At 50.5% G+C, this 19923-nt stretch overlaps 1 protein-coding gene across 1 annotated transcript; it reads left to right on the top strand.

Annotated features, from left to right (window-relative positions):
* The first annotated feature begins 9188 nt into the window (after positions 1–9188).
* Positions 9189–10148, top strand: LOC130028892 (olfactory receptor 7D4-like). Its single transcript, XM_056119728.1, has one exon. It carries the CDS (start codon positions 9189–9191, stop codon positions 10146–10148), a length of 960 nt encoding a protein of 319 aa, XP_055975703.1.
* Positions 10149–19923: the final 9775 nt, after the last annotated feature.

Below are 19923 nucleotides of genomic sequence, written 5' to 3'. Positions count from 1 at the left end.
TTGATTCCCAGCATCCCATATGAGCACCGCCCTGAGCACCGCCAGGAGTGATTCCTGAGTGCAGAGCTAGGAGAAACCCCTGTGCATCGCTGGGTGTGACCCCCCCCTCCAAAAAAAAAGCAAAAAAAAGTAGAGGGAGAGGAGAGAAAAAGGGGAGAGAGAGGAAAGAGGAAAGAGAAGAGAGGAGAGAGAGAGAGAGAGAGAGAGAGAGGAGAGAGGCGAGGAGAGGAAAGGGGAGAAGGAGAGAGAAAGTGAGAGGAGATCGTGAGACAGTGAGAGAGAATGAGAGGAAAGTGAGGGGAGAGGGTGAGTGAGAGGAGAGGGAGGCTGGCGGAGCAGGCTGGTCCTTGAAGCACTGCAGAATCTGACGGCCCCCCTACCGGCTCCTTGGAGGAAACATTTATCTGCTGCCTGCTGCCAGATCATTAGACGCCTCTCACCTCATTCCACACGCTGAGCGCACAATTTCTCAGTGGACACTGAACTGGACACACAGAATACTTTTTTTTTTTTTGCTTTTTTGGGTCACACCCGGCAATGCACAGGGGTTACTCCTGGCTCTGCACTCAGGAATTACTCCTGGAGGTGCTCAGGGGACCATATGGGATGCTGGGAATCGAGCCCGGGTCGGCCGCGTGCAAGGCAAACGCCCTACCCGCTGTGCTATCACTCCGGCCCCAGAAAACTTTTCTTAATGAATCTCTGATCCCAAGAGATTAGGTGAGACATAAACCAAGTTCAAAGATATTTGTTGATGGGCTGGAGCCACAGGGCAGCAGGGAGGGCACTTGCCTTGCATGCGGCCAACCTTTTTTAAAATTTTTTATTTTGGATCATACCTGGCAATGTTCAGTAATTCCTGACTCTGCACTCAGGAATTACTCCTGGTTGGCTGCATGTAAGGCAAACGCCCTACCCATTGGACTATCACTCTGGCCCCCAACCTGGGCTTGATCCCCTGCACCCCATAGGGCACCCCAGCACCACCAGGAGTGGTCCTTGAGCACAGAACCAGGAGTGAGTTCTGAGCACCATCAGGTGTGGCCCACGGTCTGTAGCACTGTCCTCCCATTGTTTATCGATTTGCTCGAGCGGGCCCAGTAACGTCTCCATTGTGAGACTTGTTAGTGTGTTTGGCATATGGAATGCGTCACGGGTAGCTTGCCAGGCTTTGCCGTGCGGGTGAGATACTCTCGGTAGCTTGCCAGGCTCTCCGAGAAGGGTGGAGGAATCTAACCCAGGTTGGCCGGCCCGGCCAGGTGCAAGGCCCCTACCGCTGTGCTATTGCTCCAGCCCATTAGGTGTGGCCCAAATGAAAAAAAATTATTGAGGGCCAGAGTGATGGTACAGCAGGGAGAGCGTCTATCTTGCACGTGGCAGACCTGGGTTTGATCCCTGACACTCCACAGGGTCCCCTGAGCCCAGCAGGAGTAATCCTTGAACACCGCACAAAACAAAAAAGAAACTGTTAACGTTTTTTAAAATTTGTTTTGGGGGAGGGGAGTTTGAGCCATGCCCAGGGCGCTCTGGGGCTACTCCTGGCTCTATGCCAGGGGACCCTCTGGTGCTGGGGATCAAATCCAGGTTGACTGCATGCAAGGAAAGTGCCTTGACCCTGTTGCTATGTCTCTAGTCCCCCGATATTTTTACTATATTTTATTTTGAAAGGTGTATTGGGGGCCAGAGCAATAGCACAGCGGTGGATCTGGATTCAATTCCGGGCATCCCTTATGGTCCCTTGAGCACAGCCAGGAGCAACTCCTGAGTGCAGAGCCAGGAGTAACCCATGAACATCGCAGGTGGTGGCCCTAAAACAAAACAACATAAAAAGTGCCAGTTACCATCTGTGGAATATAAAATAACAGAATGGGAGACTAACGCCCAAGAGTAGTGGAGATAAGGACCAGGAGGTCTGGTCCACGGCTTGGAAACCGGCCTCACATGCTGGGGGAAAAGGCAGCTCAGTTAGAGAAGGGAACACCAATTAAAGGATGTTGGGAGGACCCATTCGGGTTGAAAGATGCGTGCCGAAAGAAGACTATAGACCGAACACGATGGTCGCTCAATACCTCTATTGCAAACCACAACACCCAGCAGGAGAGAGAATCAAAGGGAATACCCTGCCGCTAAGGTGGGGTGGGGTGGTGGGAGGGATGCTGGGAACATTGGTGGGGGAGAATGGGCACTGGTGGAGGGATGGGTAAACGATCATTGTATGACTGTAATGCAAACACAACAGTGCATAAGTTTGTAACTGTACTCCATGGTGATTCACAATTAAAAAAAAAGTGCAAGTTAGGTACCATATATAGACAATACAATATTGTATGAATTTCACACACATTTTAGCCCCGCATAATCTCAGCATCTTCCTCATGCTTTGGGTCATGCCTGGCAGTGCTCAGGGCCGATACCTGGCTCTGTGTTTAGGGTCACCTCTGTCAATGCTTGGAGGAACTTGATCGGGTGCTGAGACTCAAATCTGGCTGATCATGTGCAAAGAAAGTGTTTTACCTGTGACACCTTCTCACCCAACAACCTTCTCCACTTTTTTTGGCAGGGCCACACACAGCAGCACTCAGGGTTGCAAAGCTGGGTTCGATCCCCAAGATCCTAGAGGGTTTCCCGAGCCCCACTAGCAGTGATCCCTGAGCACAGAGCCAGGAGTCAGTCCTGAGCACTGCCAGGGGCCACTTTGAGCATTCACCTTAAGGCCAAAACTTTACTCAGAAAAGACATTTGTGCTCCCATGTCATTTGCAGCATTATTCATAATAGCCCAAACCGGGAAAACACCCACAGCTGGAAAAACCCACGTGTCCAGGCCAGATCACTATTAATTTTGTTGCCAAATAATTTTTTGTTGGGGCTGGAGCAATAGCACAGCGGGTAGGGCGTTTGCCTTGCACGCGGCCGACCCGGGTTCAATTCCCAGCATCCTATATGATCCCCTGAGCACTGCCAGGGGTAATTCCTAAGCGCAGAGCCAGGAGTAACCCCTGTGCATCGCCGGGTGTGACCCCTCCAAAAAAAAAGCAAAAAAAAAATTTGTTGCCAAACTCTTTCTGTGTGTCTCTCTGTCACACTCAGCAGTGCTCAGGGCCGACTCCTGGCTCTGCTTTCAGGAATCACTCCTGGGAATGCTTGGGGACCCCTATGGGATCCCAGAAATCGAACTCAGGCTGGTCAGGTGCAAGGCCAGGACCCCCTCTGCTGTCCTATAACTCCATCCCCCACAGATACATTTTGTTTCTTGAGGGGGGGCTTTATGTGTTTAAGGGATCAGGGGTCCCACCTCATCTCAGTGCTGGGGGGATGCTCCTAGTGGTGCCCGGGGCACCGTGGAGCACTGGGCATGGGTCCAGCATGCAAAGCCTGAGCTCAGCCCTTCGATTCATGTGGGGCTCCAGAAACTCAATTATTATACGTCACGCCCTTTCCACAGGGAAGGACCTGGGCATGCAAGAAATGGTCATCTTTGCAAAAAACTGCTCCCAGGAAAGAGCATCAGAGAAACCTGGATCCTTCGGACGTAACAAAGCCTCTGGGACGCTTCGCCATTGCAAGTCAAACTTGAGAAACTTTTCCCTTGGAGAAATTAACTTTCTTCCCCATTAATTCCACACCTAACCAGAAGTGAACTTTTTTTTCCTTTCCCATTTTCCTTCTCCTTTTCTTTCTTCATTTCTCCCCTGGGGGAGCTGGCTAGCCTGGACAGTGGCGAGAGAGAGAGAGAGAGAGAGAGAGAGAGAGAGAGAGAGAGAGAGAGAGAGAGAGAGAGACAAAAGAACAATTTGCTTAATGAGGCGCTCCCAGAAGTCAATGGTTGAGCTTCTAATTAAAGGCAGCCACCTTGGAGGCCGCAATTTCTTAGAAGTCAAGCTCCTACCTGGCTAAAATGCCAACTCCGGCTTCTGTGGGGACAAACGACAGAGAGCAGAGACATTCAGTGATCACTGGCGGTGAGGGTGGGCTCCAGGGGGGCGGTGGGGTGAGGCAGGACCCAGGGTAGTTCGGGGTGCTGAGCACCCCCTCCTGCTGCACGGACCTGGGACCCAGACCTATTTCTCCTTTCTGGGGAGGTGCAAACTCTGCTACTTGTCACAGGTCCGTGTACAACTCTCCTCTTTCCCTTAAAAAAAAAATTAAACTTTATAATTATTGTTTTTTATGCAAGAAATTTTTATTGGAACTCATTAAGAAAGAAGTGAGGGGCCAGAGCGATAGTACATCGGGTTCGGCATTTGCCCTGCACGCGGCCAACTCGGGTTCAGTCCCCCGGCATCCCAGAGGGTGCCCTGGGCACGGCCAGGAGTGATTCCTGAGTGCAGACCCAGGAGTCAGCAGGATGTGGCCCCCAGACAAAAAAATAAAACGAAAGGAGGGGAGAGAAATGGAGAAGTGTGCTTCCAAGAGAGCGGGAGCTTCTCCAGAGTGGAAATAGGTGAGCAAAGAAACAGAGGCGCAAGTGAGGTCCGCGTTCTAAGGAAAACACAGGCTGGAAGACCAAGCCTTTCCTTTGGTTTTGGGACACACCCGGACATGTTCAGGGTTTCCTCCTGGCTCTGTGCCCACTCCTGACAGAGTTTGGGGGGACCCTATGGGATGCGGGGGATCGAACCCGGGTTGGCGATGTGCAAGGTGAATGCCCTCCCTGCTGTACAATCTCTCCAGTCCCTGGCACATTTTTTAAAAAATCCTGTCTGATCTTCTGTTGCTTTTTTTTTTTTCAAACGCATTTTCTATTCTCAGGGTGGTTCTGTGTCTGGGACAGGCCTTGGTAGCCCCTGCTTGTTTTCCCCGAGAAGGGAATGAGCGGGGGAAATACTCGGCGTGTGGGAGCGACATGCCCCGGCGGTTGTCCCTGTTAAATGGGCCGAAGGGAAGGCTGCACCTGATTTGCCTTGGCCAGGCCAGAAGCCGCATTCTCCTGTCCTGTTTTGCTGAGAAAGTTCAAGGAACTGCCCGCATGCGCAGCTGCAAAACAGAGTAACAGACAGCGTAGCCTGGCTTTCCCCCGAATTGTTACTGCATCCTATAAAAGTCAATGAGCTTTGCACTGAAGTCGCTGTATGCCTCCTACAGTCCTCCCTACCCCGTCTTTGCAGCTCTCATTCCCTCTCGGACTGGTGTCCGTCTAGCTGCGCGGGTCGCAGCAGTCCTGCTCTCTGGAAGCCATTTGCTTCTGTGCTCAGACATGCTGACATGTAGCCTGAGTCAAGCCCGCTCTCCACCCCTAGAAGTTGATGCATGTGGATAATAAATTATTCTTTCAGAGAAGCTACAAATGGGCTGGGGAAATGCCTCCAGGCTGCTTGCACAGCCCCTGAGTTCCTTTTTACGAGCATCTGCTCCCCCAGAACTGTTGGGATCCTCCCTAAAATATCCTCCCGGCTATTTTGTTTTGGGGGGGTCACACCTCCTGGCTCTGCACTCAGGAACAGCTCCTAGCGGTGCTTGGATCAAACCCAGGTCCGTCGGGTGCAGGCAAACGCCCTCCCTGTTGGACTATGGCTCCAGCCCTGCCACTGCCCTGTCATTCCCTCTCCAGATATGAGCTCTGTGATTCCTTTCTTGGGCTGGATGTGAGCCTCCGTCTCCCGCACCTGCACCCCGAGTTCCTACCCCATCCCGACCTAAGGTAAGTCCCTGGGCACTAACAGGTGAGCACAAAATTGTCACTCAGACCCACCCACAAACCATGCTATGCAACAGGTCAGGCAAGGAAAAGTTTGGGGATCGAATAAAGGCTTCACACCCCTCTTGACCCAAAGTCTTCAGACCCCCCTGCTGGCCCCCCCCAATTCTCACTGGTGTCTCATCTTGCTTAATTTCTTCCTTCCTTTCTCTCTTTCTTTCTTTCTTTCTTTCTTTCTTTCTTTCTTTCTTTCTTTCTTTCTTTCTTTCTTTCTTTCTCCTTTTGGATCACACCCGGCAACGCTCAGTGCTGACTCCTGGCTCTGCATGCAGAAATTACCTCTCGCGGTGCTCTGGAAAAATCGAACCCGGATCAGTGGTGTATAAGGGAATCACCCTCCCTGCTGGACTATGGCTCTGGCCCCAACTCACTTAATTTCCCAGCTCACTCTCAGGACTGGGGTAAATTCTTTCCCCTCAGGCCAAAACCCTGCTCGCAATGTCTGTATTCCCCCCCCACCCCCATTAGCATCTACCCATCCACCCTCTCAGAGCTCAAGTGTTCCTCTTTCAGAGTGAACTTCTCAGCCTCAGAGTAGGTTGTTCTTCCTTGGAAATCAATTACACATAATTCTAGGCTTCACGTTGACTTTTCTTTTCATCATGGAATAAGCAAACACTTTCTCTTGGTGTTCTATGGTTGAGTTACAGAAGCTGCGTTTGGGGCCGGGGATATAGGACATCAGGGAAGGTGCTGGCTTTGCATGTGACCGACTGGGGTTCGATCCCTGGCATCTCATGAGGTTCCCTGAGCACCACCAGGAGTGATTCCTGAGTGCAGAGCCAGGAGTAACCCACATCGCTGGGTGTGACCCTAAACAAAAACAAATGAAACAAGAGGTTACTTCCATTTTTTATTTATTTTTGGTTTTGGGGCCACACTTGGCATGCTCAGGGCTGACTACTGGCTCTGTGTTCAGGGGTCACTCTTGGCAGTGTTTGGTGAGGTCCCTAAGGGGTGCCGTTGGGGATCAAACTGGATCAAAAAGCCAGGTTCCTTCATCCCTGTGTTATCTCTCTGGCCCCTAGAAGCTATTTTAAAATCCATCTAAGTATCATTTTAAAAAAGAAAATTCTGTAGCCAAAGAATTGGCTTCTATTCTGTAGGTGGTCTCCCTGAGGCCCCTGTGGATGAGTAGACATCTGCTTCTGGGGCAGTCAGAACCCAGCGATGCTTCCATGCCGTAGTACTACTCGGCAGAATCTTGAAACGATTTTCTGGCTCCAGTGACTTTCCCAGGAGAATATTGTCTGAAGATTTCATAGGCGAGAAGTTGAGAGATGAAAACAAAGGGAAGAAACTACAGAAATAAGTCAGGGCTCTCGGGTCAAAAAGAAACAATGGGAGGGGCCAGAGCGGTAGCCTGGTGGGGAGGGTGTTGGCCTTGCATGCACCCGACCTGGGTTCAATTCCCAGCATCGAATAGGGTCCTCCGAGCACCACCAGGAGTCACCCCTGAGCATCGCTGGGCATGATCCCAAAAGCAAAAAACCCCCGCAGAGAAACAAAAACCAGGAGGGGGTGCTGGAGTGATAGTACAGCAGGGAGGACACTTGCCTCACACAGCTTTGATACCTGGCACCCCATGGGGTCCCCAAAGCTAGGAGTGACTCCCAGTCAGGAGTAGACCCTGATCACAGCAGGGGGTGGCCCCTAAACCAAAAGGGAGTGAAAAAGTGGGATGGGGTGTGTATGTGTGACTTTGCATATGAGTGTGTGTGTGAATGTGTGTTTGAGTGTGTGTATGCATTTTTCATTTTTTTTTATTGGTTTGGGGGCCATATCTGAAATGAAAGACTGGGATGTGTGTGTGTGTGTGTGTGTGTGTGTGTGTGTGTGTGTGCGCACGCGCGCATGCAGACATTTATTTTTCATTTTCTTATTATTTTGATTTGGGGGTCATATCCGGTGGTTCTTGGGGGACTACGTAATGCTGGGAACCGAAACTGGAACCTTCCCACCACCCCACCCTCCAGCAGAAAGAGATCAATTGTACAGGCTGATCTCCCCCTCACCTTAGGACAGACACAGCCAGAGAAGCAGGTGGTCTGCGGAGGACCCAGGGGACCCAACATGCTCTCGGAGGTTGAGCCCAAAGATCTGACATTCAGGGAGCCCAAAGGTATTGTCCCATTCTGGCAGCCGGAGAAGAAACCCGTTTCCTGACCCACAGTATGACTCTCCTGATCAGTCTTTGGGACTGTCTGGGCCTTTCAGCTGATGAGACAAGACCCACCCAAACTGTGCCTGCTGACTCAGCTTCCCATGAGAATCTCACCCGCAAATGGGTCATCTCACCCCGGGGTGGGGTGGGCGGCACACCTGATAAAGCTCAGGGCTTTACTCCTGGCTCTGCTCTTAGCAATTGCTCCTGGCGGTGCTGGGGGACCACACGGGACTCGGAGAATCCAGTCCGGGTCGGCTGCGTGCAAGGCAAACGCCCTTTCTGCCGTACTATCACTCTGGCCCCTTGCATTTATTTTGATAATTGTGTGCTCCCACTCTAGCCCCCGAGTACTCCCTGCATCTCTGCAGCCCTGGTTCTTTGGTCTCTCCTTGGGAACAATCACCAAGCCGACCATCTCTGCAAGAGGGAGCCCAGGGGAGAAACACTGGCTAGAGGCCCTGCTGGGGGCTGTGAAGGTGGCGTCAGACCTCCTGTGTCCTTATTGAGCAGATTCAGTCCTGATGGCTGTCCCGATTCAGAGCCGAATCAGAAATAGAAGTCGTGGGTGAATGAAGCAATCGGACCATGGGGAGGGGGCTTGCAGTGCACGCAGCCAATGCCAGTTTGATCTCCAGTGCACAAGAGGGTTCCCCGAGCCCCCCTAGGAGTGATCCCTGAGTGGGGACCCAGGAGTCAGCCCTAAGCACAGCCAGGAGGAGCCCAAAAAGGAAAAGAAAAAAAATAGACCTAGTGGGTTGGAGATAGAGATTTTTACTTTGAAAAAAATTTTTTGGGGGGCAGGGAACAGGTTTGAGCCAGGCCAGCAGTGCTCAGGGGCTAATCCTGGGTCTGTGCTCAGGGGTCACTCCTGGTGGTGCTCAGGGCACCGTATACGGTGCCAAGATCAAACCACTGTTGGCTGCATGCAAGGCATGTGCTTCACTCCACTGTTCTCCTAAATCAAAAAATGAAAAAGAACATTGCAACTGCACTCTGGGTTCAGTCCCTGACATCCCCAAGCAATGCAAGGAGTGATCCCTGAGCGCAGAGCTGGGAGCTAACCCCTCACCATCACTGGGTGTCTCCATCCCTGAGAACCAAGTGGAGGGGCTGGAGTGATAACAGCGAGTAGGGCGTTTGCCTTGCATGCGGTCGACCCAGGTTCGATTCCCAGCATCCCATAGGGTCCCCCAAGCCCTGCCAGGAGTAATTCCTGAGTGCAGAGCCAGGAGTGACCCCTGTGCATCGCGGGGTATGACCCCCCAAATTAGAAAAGCAAGTGGGGTGATCCAACACAGCTGCTTCCTCCTGCCCTTCCAGCTCGATGGAAGCGGAAAACCAGTCCAAGGTGCCCCAGTTCCTCCTCCTGGGATTCTCCGAGGATCCAGACCTGCAGCCCCTCCTCTTTGGCGTCTTCCTGTCCATGTACTTGACCACGGTCTTGGGGAACCTGCTCATCGTCCTGACTATTGGCTCCGACCCCCGCCTGCACACGCCCATGTACTTCTTCCTCTCCAACCTGTCCCTGGTGGACGTCTGCTTAACCTCCACCATCGTCCCCAGGATGCTGGCGAGCATCAGGGCCCGGAGCCAAGCCATCTCCTACGCGGGCTGCCTCACGCAGGTCTACTTCTCCATGATTTTCGCTGGGATGGACACTGTGCTGCTGGCCGTCATGGCCTATGACCGCTTCGTGGCCATCTGCCACCCCCTGCACTACACGGTCATCATGAGCCCTCGTGTCTGTGGCCTGCTGCTGCTGGGCTGCTGGGGCCTCATTTTTTGCATCTCCCTGACCAACATCATCCCCATGACGCGGCTGACCTTCTGCCCGGCCACCAGGCTGCCGCATTTCTTCTGCGAGGTGGCGCAGATGCTCAAGGCGGCCTGCTCGGACCCACTGGTCAGTATCGTCTGCATGTATGTGTCGGCGGGTGTGCTGGGCATCATGCCCCTGGCTGGCATCCTCTGCTCCTACGGCCACATTGTCGTGTCCCTGATGCGCATGTCCTCGGCGGGGAGCCGGGCCAAGGCCTTCTCCACCTGCGGCTCGCACCTCTCTGTGGTGGCCTTGTTTTACGGCACAGGCCTCTGGATCTACCTGGCGTCTGTCGTGAGCCCCACAACGAAGACGATTTCCACGGCCTCGGTGATGTACACGGTGGTGACCCCCATGCTGAACCCCTTCATCTACACCCTGAGGAACAGGGATGTCAAAGGGGCGCTGGGCAGGCTCTTCAGCCGAGCCATCCCTTACCAAGCTTTTGGGCTCAGAAGTAGCTAATGGGTCACTTATGGTTACTTATGGGGGGGTGGAGTGGGGACTACACCCCTCAGGGTTGACTCCTGACTTTGTGCTCAGGGATCACTTTCTTTTTTCAATAAAACATAACAAAAAGTTTGTTTTTATGCTTTTTGGGTCACACCCAATGATGCTCAAGGGTTATTTCTTACTCTGCACTCAAGAATAACTCCTTGGTAGTACTTGGGGGACTATATGGGATGCTGGGGATCAAACCCGTGTCAGCTGAATGTAAGGCAATTGACCAACCCGCTGTACTATCCTCCAGCCCAATATTTTATTTTAAAAGTTTAAGAAAGTTGATTTGGGTTGTTAGGCATTCGAATGAATCAATGCTCTTGGCCAAGTTTGTGTTGATAAGGACACCGACGCCTCCAACACCTCTTTTATCGCATGTTCCGAGGAACAATTCTTCTCCAGTGTCGAAAACGGCATGGTGAGATTCATGTCTTCTTGTCTCGGTCAGACCAATGATGTCGTACTTGATCATTCGCGCTTGTACCATCAGGTCCTCGATGGATGCATCTGATGCTAGCGTACGTGCATTGAAAGTACAGACGATCATTTTTGTCTTCCTTCGTTGTGGCAGCCTAGGTCGGCCTTGAGATTTTGTCGGCCTCTCCTTTCTCATCCTTCTCAGTGCTGCCATGTCGGTGAAGCCTTCAGGGTCAGGTGAATGAGACCAGTTGTAGTTACTGGTTTTGGCATATCGAATACACAGCGGATAGCTTGCCAGGCTCTTCCGTGCGGGCGGAATACTCTCGGTAGCTTGCCAGTCTTTCCGAGAGGTATAGAGGCTTTTGGGGTGACCTCTAATCACCCTTGTAGGTGTTACCATATTTGAACCCTATCAAATATGGTACGACAATTCCAGAGGACGGGTATTTAGTGTCTTATGATGTGTCCGGAAAGCGTCCTGGAGTGTGGCGACGGCTGGGTAGTGGAAGTAGTGTCGAGAGTGGAAGTCTGCCAGTGGGGTATTTATCTGGGTAGGGTGGGTCTCCTGTGCACAATTCAATCCCTGGGTGGTTGATGGAAGCAGACAGGGCAGGGTAGGGTGGGGCTCCTGATTAGAATCCCTTTGTCACCTGTGGTGGTGGGAGCAAGCAGAGAAGCTCTGTCCCTGGGTCCGCCGAGCCTGGAGTCCAAGGTCTCAGAGAGTTCTGCTTACCTTGTTCTGTGGGTCTTCAGTTGTGCGTGGGTCTCGGCCGGAGCTGCCGCGCGGGTCCGGAAAGCGTCCTGGAGTGTGGCGACGGCTGGGTAGTGGAAGTAGTGTTTACATTTGAATAGATGTGGCTCACTGCCTGCAGTTTCTATCTTCGTTGTCTACGCACCAACATCTCATTATGATGAAAGAGAAATCGAGAAGTTCTACATGGAGCTAGAGAAGTTCTATAAAGAAGACCACACCTTCTACAAGATCATTGTGGGTGATTTTAATGCCAAGATAGGACCGAGAAGATCAGCTGAAGAACTTCACATCGGAACCCATGGCCTAGAATGGAACGAACAGGGTGAGAGACTGTCTGAGTTCATCATGTCGACCAAGACGATTCATGGTAACTCACAGTTCCAGAAGGCAGAATCTAAACGATGGACATGGGAGTCTCCCGGTGGACGATTCCACAATGAAATAGACCACATCATATTCAATCGACGGTTTTGCCTGACTGATGTCGCTGTTGTCCCAAAATTTCGAACGGGATCGGACCACCGTCTCCTTCGTGCAAAATTCTACTTCACAGAGCGGGGAGAAAGGGCTGCAAAGTTCAAAAAGAGAACTCCCAGAACGACCACCAACTGGGAACTCTTTGGTACTATTGCGGCAACATGGGAAGATGCCATTGTTGACAACATTGACGAGGAATACGATTGACTGGTTCAGCACCTCCATGAATGTGCGAGGAACGCCAAGAGAGAGATAGCCACAAAAAGTCGCCTATCTTCGAAAACTCTTGAGCTAATTCGCCAGCGAGGTTTGGCGCATGCCTCAGGCAACCGCAAGCTAACGTCCGAGCTTGCAAAGCAGTGCAGAGATGCGATCAAGGAAGACCTCAAAGAGAGAAGAGCAGAAGTACTGGTAGATGCGGCAGAAGCCGGGAAAAGTATTCATAACGCCCGCCTGTCCTTCGCCAACTATAAGACCAAGATGACTGCCCTCCGACGTCCTGATGGATCCATCACATCCTCCAGAACGGCAATGGAGAAGATTATCCATGACTTCTACTCAAATCTCTTCGATAGCCATGTCCACTTGCCGACATACCAAATTCCACAGGATGGGTATGTCGTTCCCAACGTTCTCCCTTCCGAAATCCGACACGCCATTTCGTCAGTAAAGAAGCAAACAGCACCCGGCCCAGACAAGGTCAGACCTGAACACCTGAAGAACCTGCCGTCAGTACTCATCAATACATTGGCTCGGCTCTTCACTCGCTACCTGTCTGAATGCAAGGTTCCATCTCAATGGAAAACCAGCAGGACCGTACTACTGTTCAAGAAGGGAGACATCCATGACATTGGCAACTATCGCCCGATCTGCCTATTGTCTGTCATCTACAAGTTGTTCACTCGAGTCATCCTGAATAGGATTGGTAGAACACTAGATGAAGGACAACCATGTGAGCAAGCAGGGTTCCGCAAAGGATTCAGCACCATCGACCATATCCACACGATAACCAAACTCATTGAGGTTTCTCGGGAGTTCAAGATGCCGCTCTGCTTAACGTTCATTGATTTAAAGAAGGCCTTTGATTCTGTTGAGACGGAAGCGGTCATTGAAGCCCTAGCCAATCAGGGCATTCAAGCCCAATACATCAGGATCCTCCATGAGCTGTATTGCGGATTCACTACCAGGATCTCACCATTCTACAAAGAAGTGATCGTTGATGTCAAGAGAGGGGTGCGGCAGGGTGATACCATTTCACCAAAACTCTTCAGTGCCACCCTCGAGAACATCATGCGACGACTGGAATGGGAAGGAATGGGAGTGAAGATAGATGGTCGGCAACTACACCACCTCCGCTTTGCTGATGACATTGTTTTAATAACACCAAACATCAGCCAAGCGGCACAAATGCTGGCCGACTTTGACCGTGAGTGTGGAAAGGTAGGACTACAGCTGAATCTTACGAAGACAATGTTTATGAGAAACAGCCTTGTTCCTGACGCCCCATTCGCTCTCAATGGAACGACCATCTCCGAATGCAACAGCTATGTGTACCTAGGTCGAGAGGTCAACATGACAAATGACCTGGCACCCGAGCTGCGCAGGAGGAAGAGAGCGGCTTGGAACGCCTTCAAGAACGTCGAAGAAATAGCTAAGAGGACGAAGAACCTCCGGCTCCGGGCACATCTCTTTGATTCCACTGTTCTTCCTGCATTAACATATGCCTCAGAGACCTGGGCCCTACACAAACAAGATGAGAACGCCATTCAGGTCTCCCAAAGAAGAATAGAAAGAGCTATGCTTGGAATATCACGTTTCACTCAAATGAGAGAACGAATCCGGAGTTCTGACATCCGTCGACGATCAAGGATCAGGGACGCTGTCTCATTTGCCAAGTTGTCGAAAATCAGATGGGCTGGTCACGTAATGAGATTTAAAGACGACCGTTGGACTAGAGCTGTTACTGATTGGATTCCACGGGATGTCAAGAGACCGCGTGGCCGCCCACCTACCAGATGGTCAGACTTCTTTGTCAAGGTCATGAACGATCGGTTTGAGGCCCTCCATGTTCCCGGAGCGAAGAGATGCCATTGGGCTACACTAGCACGCGACAGGGACAAATGGAGACGTTACTGGCGCCCGCTCGAGCAAATCGACGACTAACGGGAAGTTAAGTGACTTAAGTGACTTAAGAAAGTTGATAGCCTCAAAAAGCAGGCAGACAGAAGACACATATTCTAGCAACCTCTCACGTAACATCATAGAGAATTTAGAAAGTAGGATTTTTAAGTTAAATAATATGTAACAAAGCAAATTCTCAGGCTGGGATAGTGCATTGGGTCAGATGCTTATCTTGCTCGTGGCTGACCCGGGTTCGAATCCCAGCATCCTATATGCCGCCCCTGCCGAACATGCCAGGAGTAATTTCTGAGTGCAGAGAAAGGAGTAAGCTCTGAATATCACTGGGTGTGGCCCAAAACCAAAAACCAAAAGAAGATTTAGAAGAGTTATTAAAAACAAAACAACTCCTCCCCAAGTTCTGTCATATTATTACAAAAATGGTAATTACATATTAGTGAGAGTTAAGTTCTGTATGCAAGTCACAAAACTCACCAAGTCTTTAATTACTAACAACACTTCTAATGTTAAACGACAATTGTATTATTTTTTATTTACCAACAAAATTATTCTTGGGCAGCATGACATAATCTACCATGGCAGCTCAAGATTCAAAGCAGGAATCAGTCTTGCACAAAATGACAGTGATCGTTCCTGATGGGGTTTGAGGGACCCTGTGGGGTACTGGGAATTGAACCCAGGTCTGTGGTGTGCAAGGCAAATGCCCTCCCACATGGACTATTGCTCTGGGCCCAATGTTTTTTCTTGGATTTTTCCTTTGGTTTTGGGGTCATGTTTTGTGGTGCTCATGGGATCACTCCTGGCAGTGCTTGGGGGACCCCATATGGTGCCGGGGGTTGAACCAGGTTTGGCCATGTGGCTCTCTGGCCCCACCCAGCCAGATGAGAGGTGCTTTCTCCCTGGTAGCGCTTCTCTCCCTCACCCACGTGCTGGATTCCAGTGCCCCTCGTGATTAACTTCCCTTCCCCCCCCACCCCCCCACACACACACACACGGCCAAGCTTAATCACCTTGAAACTCTCTGGAGTAGATGGAAGATCTATTCTTGGACTGCCACCTGCTTCTGGGAGGGATCCAAACTAAAACATGACAAAGAGTGTGTGGTACAAAGCAGCCGCATGGACGAAATTTAGCACATGGGTCAGGATAGGGCTGCTTCTGAGTGAAGAGCAAGACTAGGACATGACTGAAATTCATTAGGAAAAATGTCTCTGGTGCGGCTTCTGGTCACCTTTTTCATTTCTGTGATTATTTTGCAGTGTAAACTCAGCTTCACATGTGAAGACAAATAAATGCTCACTGTGGAACCGTGTCTCCGATTGATTCCTTTGTTTTTATTTACAAAATGTTTTAGTTAATTTGTATATTTTGACTTTTATGGGTCACATATGGAGGTGCTCAGGGGTTACTCCTCGCTCTGCACAGTTAATCCTTGTTCTGCACTCAGGAATTGCTCCTGACAGTGATCGGGGGACCATATGGGATGCTGGGGATTGAACCTGGGACAACTGCATGCAAGGCAAATGCCCTCCCACTGTACTATTGCATTGCTCGGGCTTCTTCTTTGTGATCTTAATTATTTTGAGTTTTTGTGTTTGGGCCACACCCAGCAATGCTCAGGGGTTACTCCTAGCTCTGTGCTCAGGAATTATTTCTGATGATGCTCAGAGTTCCCTATGGAGTGTCAGGGACCAAACCTGGATCAGCCACATGCAAGGCAAGCGCCCTCCCCACTGTACCATTGCTCCAGCCCTGCGATTCCTTTAACTTATTTTTTTCATAATTTTATTTATTTTTTCTTCTTATTTTTATTTATTGAATCACTGTAGCAAAAGTTACTAAGCTTTCAGGTTTAAGTCTCAGTCATACAACGATCAAACTCCTTTCTCTTCACCAGTACTCATTTTTCACCACCAAGAACCACAATATACCCCCCTACTACCCAATATACCCCTCCCAATGCCTGTGAGGCAGATGATTTCTACTTAACTTTTCTCTACATTGATTACATTCATTATTTCGACAAAAGATGCACCATTATTGTTTAGAATTCCCCCCCCCCCCAACAATCAGAATTGCTGAAAAGGCATTGTGAAACACTTTGTCTTCTATAGCTGGTATGAGAATCATATAATGTTGTGCGGCTGCAATAACAGCCTCGTGATTTTGGATTTCTGCAAAGAGCCAGATAATTACGAGATTGGTTTCTGTGCATCTGGTGTTATGGCAGTGCCGGAGAGCCGCTCGTGGGGGGCAACTCGTGATCTCGATAGGGTGTGAAAGATGAGTTGGTACCGCCCCCCTTCCCATGAGACTGCAGTTGCCCCATCACTGCTGGCTCATACCTGGCTTTCCTATAAGCTCTGAGACGCAGCCACCCTGCTGCTGGGGGGGGGGGGGGGAAGGCGGAAGGGAGCAACACCCTTTTCCTCCTGGGGAGGCATAGCGCCGTAGTTTAACGCATGGTCCATTCACTTTTCTGTTGCAAGCTGCCGGGCTCTGGATTAAGTCCTTTTGCCTCTGGAGCCATGGCCGTGCCGAAGAGCCACTCCTGTGGGACAACTCATGACCTCGGTAGGGCATGAAGGACAAGCCAGTACCGCTCCCCCTTCCATGAGATTGCAGTTGCCTCGTCACCGCCAGCTCATACGTGGCTTTCCAATAAGCTCTGAGGTGGCGGCCACCTTGTATGCGGTCCAGATGCATTTCTGCCAAAAGCTGCTGGGTTTCGAGATTTGTTTCTGAGTCTCTGGGATCATGGCCATTAATCAGCTTGATCAGGAGCCAGAGAGGCCGTTTGTAGGCGGCGACTTGAGGTCTTGCTGGGAGGGGGAGGAAAGGGCTGGTTCCACCCCCATCTGGTGAGGCCCCGCATGTCTTGTCTCTGTAGGCCCAAACCTGACTGTCCAGTGGCCTCTGGAGGATGGTAGTCACCGGGCCACCAGGGGGAACAGGCCAAGGCACGAAATCTATTCCCACCTGGAGTGGTCCAGCACCAGTAACCTACTTAGGAACAGGACACATTTCTGCCAAAAGCTTTTGGGTTCCGAGATTCGTTTCTGAGTCTCTGGGATCATGGCCATTAAGCAGCTCGATCAGGAACCAGAGAGGCCATGCCTCCAATTATATAGCTGAGCCGGAGGTGTTTTGTGGGTGTGTCTCCCACATACCTAACTTTTGGCTGTTTACTTTCTTGGTAAACTTTGCCCCAAGTTTTTGGGGTCTGACCAAAGGCACAGCATCAATTTTGGGATATCTGAAAGTCTGACAGTGCCATCAGGCTGCTGATGCACTCACCTCACAGGTACAAATTGACCTGCTGGTGGCACCATACCCCCTCCTTTAACTTATTTTTTATTTTTGTTTTGGCTTTTTGGGTTACATCCGGTGATGCTCAGGGGTTACTGCTGGCTCTGCACTCAGGAATGACTCCTGGTGGTGCTCAGGAAACCATATGGGATGCCGGGGATTGAACCTTGGTTGGCTGTGTGCCAGGCATTTGCCCTCCCCGCTATACTATGGCTCTGGCCCCTCCTTTAATTAAGATCTGATGTACAGCTGGAATACAGCTCAGAGTAGAGCATGTGCTACTCACAATGAGACCCTGGGTTCGATTCTTGGCACCTGGAGGAAAGAGGGAATTCAGAAAGCATCATCATAATACTGTTTATGTAGAGTCCGAATTTTGTTTTGTTTTGGGACCACAGCTCCAAAATGGTGCTCAGGGTTTTATTCTTGGCTCTGCACTCATGTTTATGGAGAATCTGCTGAAACAAAGGTCAAAGTTTTCAACTCAACTGGAGCCATTCTAGAGCATGTGCTTGTGTGCGTGTATGCACGCGCGCATACACACACACACACACACACACACACACACACAAAACCTTAACAGGTGTATTGAGATATAATTTACGCCATGAAAATTCGCCCACTAAAAGAAAACACTTTTGGTACATTTGTAGTTGTGCAAACATCACCACAGTTCAACTTTAGAACACATGTGATGTCCCCCAACTAAGTGTGTGTCATGAGGCTGGAGCTATAGCATTATGGGCATGGTGTTTGCCTTGCACACGGCAGACCTAGGTCCAATCCCATAACCCTGAGCCACATGAGGAGTGATCCCTGAGTACAGAGCCAGGAATAAGTCCTGAGCTCTGCCAGATGTGACCTCCATCAAAACACAAACAAAACAAAACAAAATTAAAAAAAAAAACCTACAAAGAGTGATGACTGGAGGGCTGGAGATTTTTTTCAAATCATCCCATGAACTCAGTATGAACACTCCAGGAGACAATCGTTTCATAAGTGACCATACACAACCTGTATCAACAGACCTGGTCACAAAGTAAATTCTGAGAGTTGTGGTCCGGAGCGATAGTACAGTGGGGAGGGTGTTTGCCTTGCACATGGCTGACCGTGGTTTGATCCCCGGCATCCCATAGGGTACCCCAAGCACCACCAGGAATGATCTCTGAGCACAGAGCCAGGAGTAACTCAGGAACATCGCTGGGTATGACTCAAAAACAACCAACCAACAAACAAAGAAATGGTTCCAGAGGGATGGAGAGATAGTGGATTGCCAAGGTGCAGTTTGCAAGCAGCACAGGGCTTCCCCGCCCAAACACCAGAGAATAACTGCACTAAGGGGGATGGCTGAGCTCTTTCCTTCCTTCCCTGCACTGCCCAGGCCCGGCCGTGGCATCAGCACCAGGGAAACTGCTCCAGGGAAACTGCTCCAGGGAAAGTGCTCCAGCAAGAAAGCGCGTCCTCAAGTAGCTGTCTGAGCTCAGAGGTCGCAATGAAAGGCTCCTTCCTGCTAAACAAGGAAGGAGCCAAAAGAATGACCGAGTTGGAGAAAATGAGTTGGAAGCTGTCAGCCCCGCCTGAAGGATGACAAGCACAGTGGGGGCTTTTCAGGGGCAGCTGGGGCTCATGTTTATTGACTTATTTTGGTTTTGGGGCCACAACCGGCAATGCTCAGGGAACCCTAGGGGATGCCAGGGATCAAACCTGGGTTGGCTCATGCAAGGCAAACTCTACTACCTGCTGTACTATCTCTGTGCTCTCTCTCCAGCCTGAGGCTCAGATTTAAATCACTGCTTTCATTTTAGCTTAGGGCCAGACGCAAAGGCATTATTTTTTATTTGACCTCCAATTTTTGTTTTGCTTTTTGGGTCACACCCAGTGATGCACAGGGGTTACTCCTGGCTCATGCACTCAGAAATTACTCGTGGCAGTGCTCAGGGGACCATATGGGATGCTGGGAATCGAACCCTGCTCAGCCATGTGCAAGGCAAATGTCCTACCCGCTGTGCTATCGCTCCAACCCCCCCAAAGATAATTTTTAATAAAATAAACACTCCAGGGATCCAACACAGAAACTTTTACTAGGACCCACCCACATGATCCAACCAAGACTCCATTACTTAAAAATTATTTTTAAAAATAAAAGACTGAACTTCTTAACTGCCAGTGATTTTAGGTAAAGAAAGAATAATAATAATTGGAAGAAAGAATGTACTTCTCCTCAGTCATCTTCCCAGAAACAGAAAGTCTTACTTCTACTGTTCTCCAACTCTACAAAAGCTTCGCTGATTCGAGGTTAGGCTGACAATTGAATCAAGTTTGTAATGAGGCGTGCTGCAAATTTAGCGTCCAAGGGTCTGGAAACTTTAAAATAAGCATCGTCATCCCCAAGGCAAGCCGAACTGGGTCTACCAAAGACCAAAGTAAGAAACGTTCTCTGGGCTCTCACCGGCACTTGCTGGGTGGGGCTTAATGAAGGGGAAAGTGCAGGTCCCTGGGGTTCCAGGAGAGCAGCCAAAAGCCGGGTTACTCCCTTGGCGGCTGGAGGAGAGCCAGGGAGGAGACGGAGGCCAGGCCAAGGAAAGGGGCTGAGCTCGGGGCACCAACAGCTCGGCCATGCAGGCATGGTCTCTCCTTACG

The sequence above is a fragment of the Sorex fumeus genome, unplaced genomic scaffold (assembly GCF_029834395.1).
Source record: "Sorex fumeus unplaced genomic scaffold, SorFum_2.1 ptg000041l, whole genome shotgun sequence".
In the NCBI taxonomy this organism is placed as follows: domain Eukaryota; kingdom Metazoa; phylum Chordata; class Mammalia; order Eulipotyphla; family Soricidae; genus Sorex; species Sorex fumeus.
The sequence above is the reverse complement of the archived record's forward strand: the minus strand, read 5'-3'. Positions and strand labels throughout refer to the sequence as shown.